Source organism: Acinonyx jubatus, chromosome D1 (genome assembly GCF_027475565.1).
Source record: "Acinonyx jubatus isolate Ajub_Pintada_27869175 chromosome D1, VMU_Ajub_asm_v1.0, whole genome shotgun sequence".
NCBI classification, from domain to species: Eukaryota; Metazoa; Chordata; class Mammalia; order Carnivora; family Felidae; genus Acinonyx; species Acinonyx jubatus.
In genome coordinates, this window is record NC_069390.1 from 7553819 (window position 1) to 7568078 (window position 14260).

A 14260-nucleotide genomic window follows, 5' to 3' on the forward strand; every position below is an offset into this window, starting at 1 on the left:
CCAGGGCGTGAGCGGTGGGTCGGGGACAGCCAGAGCCTCCAAGGGAAGGTCCTGGAGCTGCCAGGCCATGAAGACGAGGAAGTGGTATAAGGTTCCCGGTGCCGAGGCTCCCACTTTACAGGTGGGGTCACGGCCGTGAACCTTGGCCCACTGAGTCCCTGTCCAGTACTGTGGCCCCAGGTGGGAGGAATGAGTGGGAGAAGGTCTCCAATCACCTGGCAGCTGCATCACAGAGAGACCCAATACCACTGGCCAATGTTACGAGTGGGTGGGGGATGCTGGCTTCTCCTGCCCCTGTGGGCACAGGACTACAGTTCCCAGAGGCCCCTGCTCTGGGCTGGCAGCCCCTAGCCAGAGCCAGCCTGTAATCTGATTACCACCACTCTCGAAAGGTCACTTCAGAGCTCCTTGAAGGACAGCAACAGGGGGGATCTCGGAGTGGCTCAGCTTGGGTGGGGGTGGCGTGGGGGCAGTGGCCCTGCCTCAGGCGACCTTCACACAACCCCCTGGAACCCGGAGTCCCCCGGTCCCCCTTCTCCCAGACACCCAGCGTCCTCTGCTAGCTACACGTCTCCTGTTCGGGGCACCCTGACCCTTGGCTCCTTGCCCCTGTTGCCCCGATATATGACCTCGCTACCCGAGTGCAGACCCCTGCGCCCCCCACGTAAGGCCACCGTGGAAACTTGACCAGAGGTCATCCAGCCGGTGGTTTGCAGTCTTTGGGCAAATGTCTGAAAGAAACCAAGCTGCTTGGACGAAGGCGGGGTCTCCTGGCACCTGTTCCCCCCCGCCCCCCCCTGCCGACAGCCTTCCTTGGCTTCTTCAAGGAGTCCTGACTGAGGCTGAAATCTGCCCTCCCCCCCAGGCCCCCAATCCATAACCCAGGAAAAGGACCCAGATCAGGGCAACCTCTTAGCCAAAGTCACAGCCCCACCGGCTCCAGTCAAACCGCAGGCCTCTCAAGGCCACACTGCCTGCTGCATCTTGCCTCTGACCCTGTGAAAGGCAGAGACGGGCACCAAAGACCCCAGTGGGCGAGGCCTGGAACAAGTGGGTCAGCGCAGGGCTGCGAAGGAGCCAGGCTGGGCCTGGCCTGGCCCTTGTGGAGCTCCGCTCTGCTCTCCCTGCCCGTCTCCCTTCTCCTCCCCTTGCCCCCAAAATAGCTCCCTGAGCCGCCCGGCCAAGACCCTCCCATCGCAGGGGGAGGCGGGGCAAGCTCCCCAGAGCCAGGCTTTAAAACCCCAGGCAGCTGGGGATCTCCACTCCCTGGCTGGAGGCACTGCTGAGGCCACCCATCAGTCCGGCCCGCCCTCCTGCAGCCATGTCCCGGCCCTTGTCAGACCAGGAGAAAAGGAAGCAAATTAGCGTGCGTGGCCTGGCCGGCGTGGAGAATGTGACGGAGCTGAAGAAGAACTTCAACCGGCACCTGCATTTCACACTTGTGAAAGACCGCAATGTGGCCACCCCGAGAGATTACTACTTTGCGCTGGCCCACACCGTCCGCGACCACCTCGTGGGCCGCTGGATCCGCACGCAGCAGCACTACTACGAGAAGGACCCCAAGGTGCCGCTCAGGGCATCCTGGGTGGGCAGTGGGCTGGGGGCCCCAGCAGGGGACCGGGAGAGCTCCACCAAGCGGCAGCCCTTCCAGGGGTCTGGCTTTTCTGCAGCAGCGGGTTCCTGACGTTGGAGGGTCGGGAACGGTGGGCGCCATGGCCAAGTGCGATGGGGTGCTGGGGCGATCCAGGCAGTGAGACCTGGGGCGGGGGCAAGGCCGGGTGGCGCGGGTCAGGCGGGCTGGGGGCAAAGGCCTAGCGCTCGCTCAGAGAGCGGAGGGGCTTCCGGTGGTCAGGGAGACCCCTGCGGGTGGTCAGGGCGGACCTGAAATGGAAGGGTGGGTCATTACATGTGAGTGTGGTGGTGCTGGTGCGAGGCTGGGGCAGCTGGGGTGGTGGTAGCGGGATCAAGTGTCTTTGGGGTCATGGTAAATGTCAGCAACCTGATACTCCTGGGCAGGGGAGGGGGAGGGGCAGGCGAGTGGGGCAGGGAGGGGACCCAGGAAACCAGGAGACCTAGCATCCTGGATTCTGGTGCCTCTCTGTCCCCCTTCCTGGGGCTGAGGCTTGAGGATCAAGGGGACCTGGGCCCTGCAAGGGCAGAAGGGGGCCGACTCTAGCAGTGAGTCAGTGTGTGTGACCTTGAGTAAATGACTGGTTTCTCTAAGGCACCTTAGCCTTCCCCCTCTTGGGGAGCACTTGGGGGGGCTTCTCTGCTCCCCGATTCCCCGCTGGGCTGTTGGGAGGCTTGTGTGCGATGGAAGAGGGTCTCGCCTGTCCTTGGCACCTCAGTCCCTGAGGTAGATATGGCAGCCCCCTTTTCCAGATGAGGAAACGGAAGCTAAGGGAACAAAAGTGATGTGTCCAAAGTCAGAGGAAAGGCTGGACCGGTACCCTCCTGACGGGTCCTGAAGCCTGTGGTGGGGAGAAGAATAAACAGGGACAGGGCTGGCACGTGCCAGGCCCCCGGAGTGGGACAGGAGGTGTGAGAGGCGCTGGCTAGACGCTGGAGGGCTGACCCCTCCCCGACCCATCTGTCTCTCCGGGCAGAGGATCTACTACCTGTCTCTGGAGTTCTACATGGGACGGACGCTACAAAACACCATGGTGAACCTGGCCTTGGAGAATGCCTGTGACGAAGCCACCTACCAGGTGTGCAGGGGGACGGGAGCGGGGTGAGCCTGAGATACTGGGGGACTCACCTGCTGGCCCTTGGCCTTGACCACTGCCACCCCTCCCCCCACCCCTCCAGCTGGGTCTGGACATGGAGGAGCTGGAGGAGATCGAGGAGGACGCGGGGCTGGGCAACGGGGGCCTGGGTCGGCTGGCCGGTGAGTGGATAGGGTGGCAGGGGTGGGGCGGGCAGAAGGGTTCCTGTGTGCCGGGTCCCTGACACCCACCTCCCCGTAACCCCCTAGCATGCTTTCTGGACTCCATGGCAACACTGGGCCTGGCTGCCTACGGCTACGGGATCCGCTATGAGTTTGGGATTTTTAACCAGAAGATCTGTGGGGGCTGGCAGGTGAGCAGCCTCGGGCCCTGGCCTTGTGGGGCCCCAGGCACGATGGAGCGGACCCCCCCTTTGGTCATCCAGCTCCGGATAGACCCAGAACCAGCCTCAGCCTTGAGAGAAGGCATCCTTGTCCCTTCCCCCTGGCCCCAAAGCCTGCTGGTTTTGCACAGGCACCCACACCTGTGCCACCTCTCAGACTCCCACGCACATACCATGTCCCATGGGATATGCCACCAGACCGGGGGTGGGCGCCACCCCAGGGCCCTTAATTTACACGCCGTAGAGGGCCCAGCAGGGCCACTGCTCCTGCCCTACCCACTGCCTCCCGCGGTGTGAGCCTGGGTCTGACGCTGCCTTCCTTTCTCCCCTGACCTGCCTTGGACTCAGATGGAGGAGGCCGATGACTGGCTTCGCTACGGAAACCCCTGGGAGAAGGCCCGACCCGAGTTCACGCTGCCCGTGCACTTCTATGGCCGAGTGGAGCACACCAGCCAGGGGGCCAAGTGGGTGGACACACAGGTAAGGGTGAGGCCAGGGAGTGGGGGGAGCCCCCAGGGAGGGGGAAGCAGGGAGGAAGAGGCTCTGGAAGAAAACAGGGAGATACGGGGAGAGAGCCTGGAGACTACCGGACCCAGTGCTGTTTACCATGAAGGGCACTGAGGCTCAGAGAGGTTAAGTGATTTACTCGAGGTGACACAGCTTGGGTCAGGAGAGGCTGGAGACAGGGTCACAGAGGAGCCAAGCCAAGCACAGGGCCCAGGGGGAGGAGAGAGCCTGCCGTGCGCCACCAGCGCCCTTCCCCCGACCTGGCTCCTTTCCACCCCACAAGACTCATCCCAGAATAATCACGGTGACTTGACTCCCCCCAGAAAGGGAGACAATTAAAACCTTGAGAGAGGAACTGACTTGTCCAAGGTCACACAACAAGTGAGAGGGAGCCTGAAGCCAAACCAGGTGTCTGGACCTCAGACCCAGGTGTCAGAGAACCTCAGTCAGCTCTCTTGCCGTGGCTGTAGGTCATAGGCCTCCAGACGGCTGCACAGAAACCCCTAGGCTTTCAGAATGGGCCATTTGTCGGGCTGTCATTTATGATAAGATTCAGTAGGGGCTCTGGCTGCCCCCTAGCTCTGTGCTCTCGGGCCAGTCCCTTCCCTCTCGGAGCTGCACCTTCCACTCTTTTCCAATCAGGGGCTAAGCTGCTTCGGTGTTGGGGAGAAAGGGCGCCGGGCCTTAGAGAAGTGCTTATGCCCCCAGCCCTGTGGTAGCGGGCAGCTGTTGGCAGCAATGATCGCCATTTGCTAATTGTGGGAGGTGGGACCAGCATTAGTCACTGCTAATTAGCCCGGTGGTCAACCAGGCATATGCCCTTTGGATGGACTTGACGTCTGTGTCCCCTTCAGCCAGGCACCGGGGCCCCCCAGCCCTCTGATGAGTCCAGAGTATCTTCTAGATTGTGCTCGGGCCAGGCGGGCCCGCTCACCCCCATCACTGTAGAGCGGCCCCCAACGGAGCCCCGCCTTGGGCTCCAGACTCATCACTGGCCCCTGTAATCCTCGCAGGCAGCCGGGCAAGGTGGGGTGGGGGTGGGTGGGGAGACCCTGGGGGGCCCTCTCTCTATGGATGAGGCCCAGAGAGGTTGAGAGGTTCGCTCACGGTTACCCAGAGTGGGCAGTAGAACCTCGGGCTGGGGGGTTGGTGCAGGGTAGAGACAAAGGCAGGAGTTGTGGCTCTCGGGGGCCCCCCAAGTCACGTGGCAGATACCCAGCTCCTGCCACCACGTCCGACACGCCTGCAGGTGGTACTGGCCATGCCTTACGACACTCCTGTGCCTGGCTACCGTAACAATATCGTCAACACCATGCGCCTGTGGTCAGCCAAGGCCCCCAATGACTTCAACCTCAAGGACTGTGAGTTCAGCCGCCTGCCCGCACCCCTGCCTGCCCCGGACTGTGCTCAGCCTGGGCCCGACACTGTCCCCACTTTCACCCCTCAGTCAATGTCGGTGGCTACATCCAGGCTGTGCTGGACCGAAACCTGGCGGAGAACATCTCTCGCGTCCTGTACCCCAACGACAACGTATGTCACCTCCTGGGCTGGGGGCGGGACACCTGAAAGCCTAGGAGAGGGCGGAAAATGGGGAGGGACAGCCTCTGGTGCCCTAGTGACACCCAGGACATATCCTTTGTTTTTTTAAGTTTATTTATTTATTTTTTAGTAATCTCTACACCCCCAACGTGGGGCTCGAACTCACAACCCTGAGATCAAGGGTCACATCTCTTCTAACTGAGTCAGCCGGGCGCCCCGCAGCACCCAGGACGTATTGTTGGCTCCTGTCGTGTCCTGTTCCCCACCCCCGCCCCCCAAGTACTTTTGGTTCTTTAAGAGGACACCTAAGTCCTGGGGGCAGCGAGTTGGGGCAGGGCACTTTGGGGACCTGTTCCCTGGCGATGCCGACAATACTCCGGGTCCTCGAATGCCCCCGTCCTCACACCATCCCCTCCACTACCTGGTGGGTGAAAATCCCCTGGGTCCTGGAGGCGGGGGCTGTTCAGGGCGCAAGGGGCTTGGTGTGGGCAGGAGTCTCCCGGCCATGCTGTGGCACCGTCAGAACCCCCCATCCCCCACCCCCTTGACTCAGCCCTGCCTTGAACTGTCCCCAGTTCTTTGAGGGGAAGGAGCTGCGGTTGAAGCAGGAGTACTTTGTGGTGGCCGCCACCCTCCAGGACATCATCCGCCGCTTCAAGTCCTCCAAGTTCGGCTGCCGTGACCCCGTGCGCACGAGCTTCGACGCCTTTCCGGATAAGGTGCCAGGCCCCAGGGAGGGCCCCCCTCTACACCTCCCGTGATGCATGCCATCGCCTCTCCCCTCCAGCCTCAGCCTGCCCCCTCATGTCGTAGATGAGGAAGTGGGGGCTGGGGGTGTGTGTGAGGGTGGCCTGTTCGGGATCCTCAATCAACGGGCACCTAACCTGGGAACCTCCCTCCCCCTCCTGCCCGCCGCTGCCCCCCCCCGAGGGCCGCCACACCCGGCTCCAGCCTGGAACCACGCGGAGGGGGCTCTGAAGGGGCAAAGGACAGCGACCATAGCCTTGGTTTGGATCCCAGCCTGACTCCCAACCCCCTCCCCGCAGGTGGCCATCCAGCTGAATGATACCCATCCTTCCTTGGCCATCCCCGAGCTCATGAGGGTACTGGTGGATCTGGAGAAGCTGGACTGGGACAAGGTGGGCTCCGGGACCCTCCACCCCCGCCTGAGCCTCTCTGTCTCAGGGTTGCCTTTCCCGGTCTGGGAAGTAGAAATCCGTGAGGGCAGCCCGCACAAAGCAGACAGCAGCGTCAGGCCCCGAGGACGAGTGTCCTAGAACCTGTCCCCCAGTGACAGGGCCCAGGCTCCTGGCCGCACTCTGTGTGTGGGGGGAGCCATAGGGCTCAGGCCCCGGGGTCCCTGACCGCCCCCCTCCTCTTCATCAGGCCTGGGACGTGACGGTCAGGACCTGTGCCTACACCAACCACACGGTACTGCCCGAGGCCCTGGAACGCTGGCCCGTGCATCTGATTGAGACGCTGCTGCCTCGACATCTCCAGATCATCTACGAGATCAATCAGCGCTTCCTTAATGTGAGTGGAGGAGGCCTGGGCTGGAGGGTGCAGGGCTGTGGGTAGAGTGCTGGGGGTACGGGGCTGGGGACCTCGGCTCTGGAGGCCGCGGCGGCGTCTGAGCTCTGGGCTCTCCCTGCGCAGCGGGTGGCAGCCGTCTTCCCGGGGGACGTGGACCGGCTGCGGCGCATGTCGCTTGTGGAGGAGGGCGCAGTGAAACGCATCAACATGGCCCACCTCTGCATCGCCGGGTCGCATGCCGTCAATGGCGTGGCCCGCATCCACTCCGAGATCCTCAAGAAGACCATGTGAGACCCGCTCCCCAGGCCCCGCCCCCCCGCTGGCCCCGCCCCCCCACGCCCCTCACCACCTGACCCCAGCTGGCCCTTTCCACAGGTAGCACAGCTTTTATGAGCATCATGGCCTTGATGTCCAGCACAATCCTGTCCCCAAATGATCTCCTCTCACATACAGCCACCCCCTCATCCCCAGGCCCCTCTCAGCAAGAAACCAGGGTAGGGCCTCCAGGAGGAGACCTTCGTCCCGCAGGGGTGGGTAGTGACCCTCCAACCCCATCCTGCAGCTTCAAGGACTTCTACGAGCTGGAGCCACATAAATTCCAGAATAAGACCAATGGCATCACCCCTCGTCGCTGGCTAGTCCTGTGTAACCCCGGGCTGGCAGAGGTCATTGCTGAGGTGAGAGGTCACTGTGTGGCCAGTAGGGGTAAACACGCGTCGCTACAGGGACCAGCTGTGCATGGACACGTAGGTGGGCCACTGCAGGGGGCCCAGTGGAGGGCTGAAATCCACCCTGCGCTGCGTTCCCCTAGCTTTGCATGTGCCTGGAGGAGGGGGACCATTTTCTTGTTTGCATGAGGATGCTCTGTGGGCTAATGGAGGCCTGGCTATGGAGGTCAGCCTCGGAGAGGGTCAGGACAGGTCACATCTGAAGTGAGACTGACAGGAGCAGAGATTGTGAGCAGGGCGTCAAGGTCACTGTCTGTCAGAGGAAAAGGCCAGGAGAAAGGCCTGCTGGGGTCCCGTGAGGTCAGCCATCAGAGCTCAAGGTCCAGCGGGAAGATGGTGGTGCCCACACCACGCCCCAGCGGGGAGGCTGGCGAAGGAGGGGTTGTCTGCAGGGGGCGAGGCCTGGCTGACGCCGGAAAGGGACCTTTCTGTGCGGGAGGCTGGAGGAGGGGTGTAGGCATGACCGACAGCCACCGCCCCACAGCGCATCGGGGAAGACTACATCTCCGACCTGGACCAGCTGCGCAAGCTGCTCTCGTACGTGGACGATGAAGCCTTTATCCGGGATGTGGCCAAAGTGAAGCAGGTACGGAGTGTGGCGACCTGGAACACTGGTGCCAGGGCGGGAGGGAGCACGCTGGAGGCGCCAGCCCCCGGGCCCGGCTCGGGGATGGCCCGCGGGGCCTGTCTCCCCGGTAGCCTCGGGCCTGGTAGACCTTGCCTGGAGTCCAAGGTGACAGGGCATCATCTGACCGCACTGGAAGAGTGCTGGCATTGATTAGCGATGTCTGCCCTGGCGCACGCGGGGATAAAGGTGGCGAGCGAGCCTTCTGTCCGCTCCCTTTCTGGGAAAGAAATGACACTGTGGGATCTCCTGAGGCTGAGGCCCGTTGGTGAAGCTCTCCCCCCATCTTCCCTGCCTTCAGGAAAACAAGTTAAAGTTCGCCGCGTACCTGGAGGGGGAGTACAAAGTCCATATCAACCCCAACTCGCTCTTCGACGTCCAGGTGAAGCGAATTCATGAATATAAACGCCAGCTCCTCAACTGCCTCCACATCATCACCCTGTACAACCGTGAGTGGCAGGGGCGCCCTCTGTCTCTTGGCGCTCCCCTCTGCGTACCCCTCCCCCTGCCCCGTGTACCACGTACCTCCTAGTCAACGTCTCCTTTGGCCTCGGGACAGCTCTTGGGGCATGGACTTACCCCCATTTCATAGACAGGCAAACTGAGGCTCGGAGAGGGGAAAGTGACAGATCGGAAGTCACATAGCAAGCAGTTGCCCAAATCAGGCCTACCGTCTAGGGCGCTGGCGGATAGGTGTCGTCAGGAGGCCAAACCTGGCCCGCTGATCTCTGTTTCTCCACAGGCATCAAGCAGGAACCCAATAGATTTGTTGTGCCCCGAACTGTGATGATTGGAGGGAAGGTGAGGAGCCAGGCCGCAGACCGCGGCTCTGATCCTTTGACAGCCGGGTTGAGGTCAGCCTGGCGGGGTTGCAGGATAAGGGTAGGGGGCCAGGCTGTGGGGCTGACCCCAGACTGTGCTCCCACAGGCTGCCCCTGGATACCACATGGCTAAGATGATCATCAAACTCATCACAGCCATTGGGGACGTGGTTAACCACGACCCAGTGGTAGGAGACCGCCTCCGTGTGATCTTCCTGGAGAACTACCGAGTCTCGCTGGCCGAGAAAGGTGGGGTGCCGCCAGAGGGACGCTTTGATTAGTTCAGTCCCAGGAAGGGGTGTTGGTCACCTGTTCCTGGGGTACTTGCACTTGGAAGAAGAATCTGGACAGGACAATGCTCAAATCATGAGGATGTGCCCCCACCCCCACCCCGATGGCGGTGGGGGGGTTCGGGCAGTACAGGGTGAAATTATAGGGAAGATTTGCCCTTCAAATCGTGCACACAGTGGGGCAGGGGTGGGGAGAGAGTCCAGTCCAGGTTCAGACCTCAGATGGCCAACGATCACCAAGCAGTGGGGTGGAGTGGGGTGGAGGGGCTGGTGGTGGGAGGGAGATTCGGCTGGTGACCGTGGGAGGGTTGGGGTAGAGGGGGGCTCTGACTCTGGCTGTACCTCGGGCCAGCCTAACTCCCCAGCCCCAGCTGGGGTGGGACCTTTCCCGGAGCTGACTTTGTTCCCTGCTGCCGCCCCACAGTGATCCCGGCTGCTGACCTCTCCGAGCAGATCTCCACTGCAGGCACTGAGGCCTCGGGCACCGGCAACATGAAGTTCATGCTCAATGGGGCTCTGACCATTGGCACCATGGACGGGGCCAACGTGGAAATGGCGGAAGAGGCGGGAGAGGAGAACTTCTTCATCTTTGGCATGCGGGTGGAGGACGTGGAAAAGCTCGACCAGAGAGGGTATGGGGGTCAAGGGCTCCAAAGTTCACAGTCCATGGGCAGGAGGCACCGAGGAGGTGTGGCTACTGGAGGGTAGGGCTTGGGAGCAAGGGGCATACCTGGAAAGGCTGGCCCAGGCTGCACAAGGTCTCAGTTATGGCCATTAGGGTTCCGGAGAACTTTTGAGATGACTTACAACAAATGAGGTTAACGGCATGGGAAAGGGAAGAAGGAACACAACACGGAAGGAAAAGGAGCAGAAAATGATATCAATCGTAGGCGATGATATTATTTATTGCTGGAATTTCTGGAAGTGAAATTGAATTCTTAGCTCCCTGGCAGGCATGGCAAAAGGGGAAAGATGAGGACAAGAAATACAGCTGGGCTTGTGGCCAGAAAGGCGGTTCTTCAAAGTAGGTATTAGATTTTTTAAAATTTATTAAAAAAAATTTTGTTTCTTATCATACAAGCAATATGTGCCCCTTAATTGGAAAAATATGAAACCACAAAGAATAAAATAACAGTCATTCATAATTTAATCACCTGTTTTTACTTTTTTAATGTTTATTTTATTTATTTTGAGAGAGAGAGAGAGAGAGAGCGAGGGAGCAGGGAAGGGGCAGAAAGAGGGAGAGAGAATCCCAAGCAAGCTCGGTGCTGACAGTGCAGAGCTCAACGTGGGGCTCGAACTCACGGACTGTGAGATCATGACCTGAGCCCAAATCAAGAGGCAGATGCTTCACCGGCTGAGCCATTCAGGTGCCCCTCATCACCCATTTTTAAAGCCATAGTCCTTTTCCTTTTCTTTTCTTTTTTTAAATTTTTTAATGTTTATTTATTTTTGAGACAGAGAGAGACAGGTACGAGTGGGGGTTGGGCAGAGAGAGAGGGAAACACAGAATCCGAAGCAGGCTCCAGGCTCTCAGCTGTCAGCACAGAGCCCGACATGGGGCTCGAACCCACAAACCGGGAGATCATGACCTGAGCCGAAGCTGGACGTTCAACCGACTGAGCCACCCAGGTGCCCCACTGTAGTCCTATCTCTACGTGTATCACTATGCGTGTGTATATATGTAGGGTTTTGAAAGTTGGGACTAACACGTGTACAATTTTGAAGGCTGATGTCAGCACTGGTGAGGCATTTTCCATGTTGCTAAATAGTCTTTAAACTATTTAAAAATGTTTGTATAGGGTTCCATCGTATGGACATGCTGTAATTTATCCAGTTCCATACTGTTGGACATTAAGGTTGATTTCTGCTGTTTCTTAGTGTAAATATCACTGCGATCTCATCCTTTTATATCTAGGCCCACATCTCTATTTCCTGAAGATAATTATTAGAAGGAGATCTATTTCTGAGTCAAAAAAGTATGAGACCGGGGCGCCTGGGTGGCTCAGTCGGTTGAACGTCCAACTTCAGCTCAGGTCAAGATCTCAGGGTTCGTGGGTTCGAGCCCCGCGTTGGGCTCTGTGCTGGCAACTCAGCGCCCGGAGCCTGCTTCAGATTCTGCGTCTCCCTCTCTCTCTGCTTCTCCCCCCTTGCACTCTGTCTGTCTGTCTCTCTCAAATATAAATAAACATTAAAAAAATTTTTTTAATTGAAAACAAAAAAGTATGAGACCTTCTTCTCCTCCTCCCTTCTTCTTCAAGTATGAGTTCTTAAGTCTTTTGATGCGTATTGCCAAATTGCTTTCCAGAAAGTTGGTAGCGGCTCACACTCCCACCACCTGCTTCTGAGAGCTGGCATTAAATATTGAAAGGAAATTTCTCCTGTTGGGCTTGACTAGGAAGTTCAGACTTTATCCTTTGGATAGGAGGGAGACAGGACATGTTTTGAGCCAGATCCAGCACGTTCAGAAGCAGGCTCCAAGAGGACAATTTTGGGTGTAAGGTGGAGGCCGGACTGCGGGGGGCAAAGCGTAGGTGGGGGCCCAGCGTGGAGGCCGCCGCGCCATAATGCGAGGAGAATGGCCCGCACTGCCAGTGCTGGGGATGGGGGTGGGGGACATTGTTGAGGAGTCGCCCTTGGTTGCCGGTTGGAAGCGGGGAGGCGAGGAAAGAGAGGAGACTGGCCTCGGGGAGGGTTTTGAACCCAGGTGGCTGAGGGGTGGTTGGACGGTCCGAGGACATGCCTGGTGCTTCCTCCTGGGGCCCGAAGGCGGACGGACTTGGGAGAGGGAACGAGGAAAGCATTTAGGAAGGAAACACACTGGTTAGGAGAGGTGGTGGTGTATGGGCGGGAAAAAAGAACACTTGGTTTGGGGCCTTTGGCTCAGACATTTACCTTTTTGCCGTCTCCAGGCCTCAACTACACAAGGGGGATGAAACGCTGAGCAGAGAAGGGAGGGGGTCCTCCAGAGGGGTGCTGCAGCTCCAGGGAGGGCCGCCGCAGGCTGGGGCCTGGGTTTTGGCCCTGAGGCTTGGGACTTTTCGGATTTTCTCTGGAGGAGGAGCCAGGAACTCCTGGCCACGGTGCTGACTGTTCTTCCCCCACAGGTACAACGCCCAGGAGTACTATGACCGAATTCCGGAGCTTCGGCACATCATTGAGCAGCTGAGCAGTGGCTTCTTCTCCCCCAAACAGCCAGACCTGTTCAAGGACATTGTCAACATGCTTATGCACCATGACCGGTGAGCTGGTTGGCCAGGGAACCGTGCAGGTGCGGCTGCTGCGCTGAACTGGGCTCAGGTGCCGTATGTGGGGAGGCTGGGTGGGGGTCCTGGGCAATTGGGGCCAGGCTCTTCCGGAAGCAGTTTCTCTCTCCTGGCCCTCGCACACCATCAGGACAGGACGGGCTTGGCCCTTGAGCTCATGGAGCTTCCTGCCTCTCTGTTCCCTTCCAGGTTTAAAGTCTTTGCAGATTATGAAGATTACATTAAGTGCCAGGAGAAAGTCAGTGCTTTGTACAAGGTGAGGGGCCCTGGGCCAGGGGTTGGCAAAGCTTTGGTGGCCCTGGATGGGACGTGGTGGAAGCTGGGGACCCCACCGGCAGAATGAACCCAGAGCTCTCTTTTGGCCTGTAGAATCCAAGAGAGTGGACACGAATGGTGATCCGGAACATAGCCACAGCAGGCAAGTTCTCCAGTGACCGAACTATTGCGCAGTACGCCCGGGAGATCTGGGGCGTCGATCCTTCGCGCAAGCGCCTGCCGGCCCCTGATGAGACCATCTGAGCCTCCAGACCAGACCCCAAACTGGCCCCTGAGTTTATTTGCAATCCCTTGGGCCAGCCCCAGGTCCCCACCCAGAGGGGGGATACTGGAGTTCGTTCTCTCAGCCTTTTCCTGGAACCTCCCATTTTCCCCCAGTCCCAAGGTCCCAGTGTCCAGTGTGACTAAGGACACTGCTCCCATCCTGTCCTCGGGCTCCTGCCCCCTCCTATTTAAGGGTCTGACCAACTGCACCCACTCTTCAATAAATTGATTCTCCTTGGGAACCTCCTTAGTCCTCTGTCTGTTGGGAAATATTTTTAGCTCTGGGCAGGCACCGCGGCAGCTGCGCAGTCACCGCGCTTTGCCCCCACAACCGGCAGGTGCGTCCCCTCCGAAGGAGGGGGCAGCCCATGGGGGCGGGACCCGAGACTCTCCAGCCTCCTTTCAGGCGTCACCCTCCACGCCTCTCTTCCCAGTGCTGTGTCCATACTAGGACAGCGGCCTGCCAAGCTGGCCGGGGGCGGGGCGTCCTCCTGGGTGGGGCCCACAGGGGCTGGGAGCCGGGACTTGGGCCGAGGCCTCTGGGACTACGGAGGGTCCACACTGTCCGGGGCAGGACTTGGGAGGGGGAGGAGCCTGTGGGTGGTTGGCGCCTTCCTGACTCCGCCCGTAGCCCCGCCCCACTGCGGCATTTAAGGGTCTCTGAGCAGGTGGCTACGCTTGGTCTAAAGTCTGGGGAGTTAGGGTGGGGGACACTCACAGACGGTCTGGGCTAGGCCAAGTGTTGCCCCCTCCCCTCACTTTGGGGAAACTGAGGACCAGAAAGAGGCTGTTTCTCGGCCTCCTATTACCAAAACTGAGGTGTGGGGGAGGTCCTGCCTCCCCAGCCCTGAGGCAAGCCTCGAAAGGCAGGTTTGGGGCCGGTGGTTTCACAGTGAGTGTATTTGAATCCAAACAGCCGGAAATGGTTACCGGCTCTCCTAGGCCTGGCTTGTGGGACCCCAACTGCTTGTGGCTGCCCCTCCCAAGTTCCTCCCTGCCCCGGGGGGTGGTGGGGTGGCAGGGGAGACGCACGCAGACCTCCAGTCCCCCAAGTTGCGCAGAACCCACCCGCCGCTTGCAGCAGCCCCTTCCCATCTGGCCCCGTGAGGAGCCAGGCTTCCGGGGCCCCAGTCCCTCCTGTGTGAACTCGGGCCCCCCCCACCCCCCTCCACAGACATCGAGGCCCCGTTTTCAGGTAGCCGCGTTTTTATGCCTCCCTCTCCCACAAGGCCCCTGTCCCCAAAATGTTCCCATCTTGTCCTAGCCCCTCCTCCAGGCTATCACAGAACCCGCTCTCCCCACG

General features: G+C 59.8%; 1 protein-coding gene across 1 annotated transcript; it reads left to right on the forward strand.

Annotated features, from left to right (window-relative positions):
• Nucleotides 1–1249: 1249 nt before the first annotated feature.
• PYGM (glycogen phosphorylase, muscle associated) lies at nt 1250–13199 on the forward strand. Its single transcript, XM_027045340.2, has 20 exons — nt 1250–1564; nt 2607–2708; nt 2809–2887; nt 2975–3078; nt 3457–3588; nt 4865–4976; nt 5063–5145; nt 5730–5873; nt 6201–6293; nt 6541–6687; nt 6811–6974; nt 7250–7364; nt 7900–8001; nt 8342–8489; nt 8783–8841; nt 8969–9110; nt 9576–9783; nt 12259–12393; nt 12607–12673; nt 12787–13199. The coding sequence occupies exons 1-20, from the start codon at nt 1322–1324 to the stop codon at nt 12934–12936; spliced, it is 2529 nt and encodes an 842-aa protein (XP_026901141.1). The 5' UTR covers nt 1250–1321; the 3' UTR covers nt 12937–13199.
• The last annotated feature ends 1061 nt before the right edge of the window (nt 13200–14260 follow it).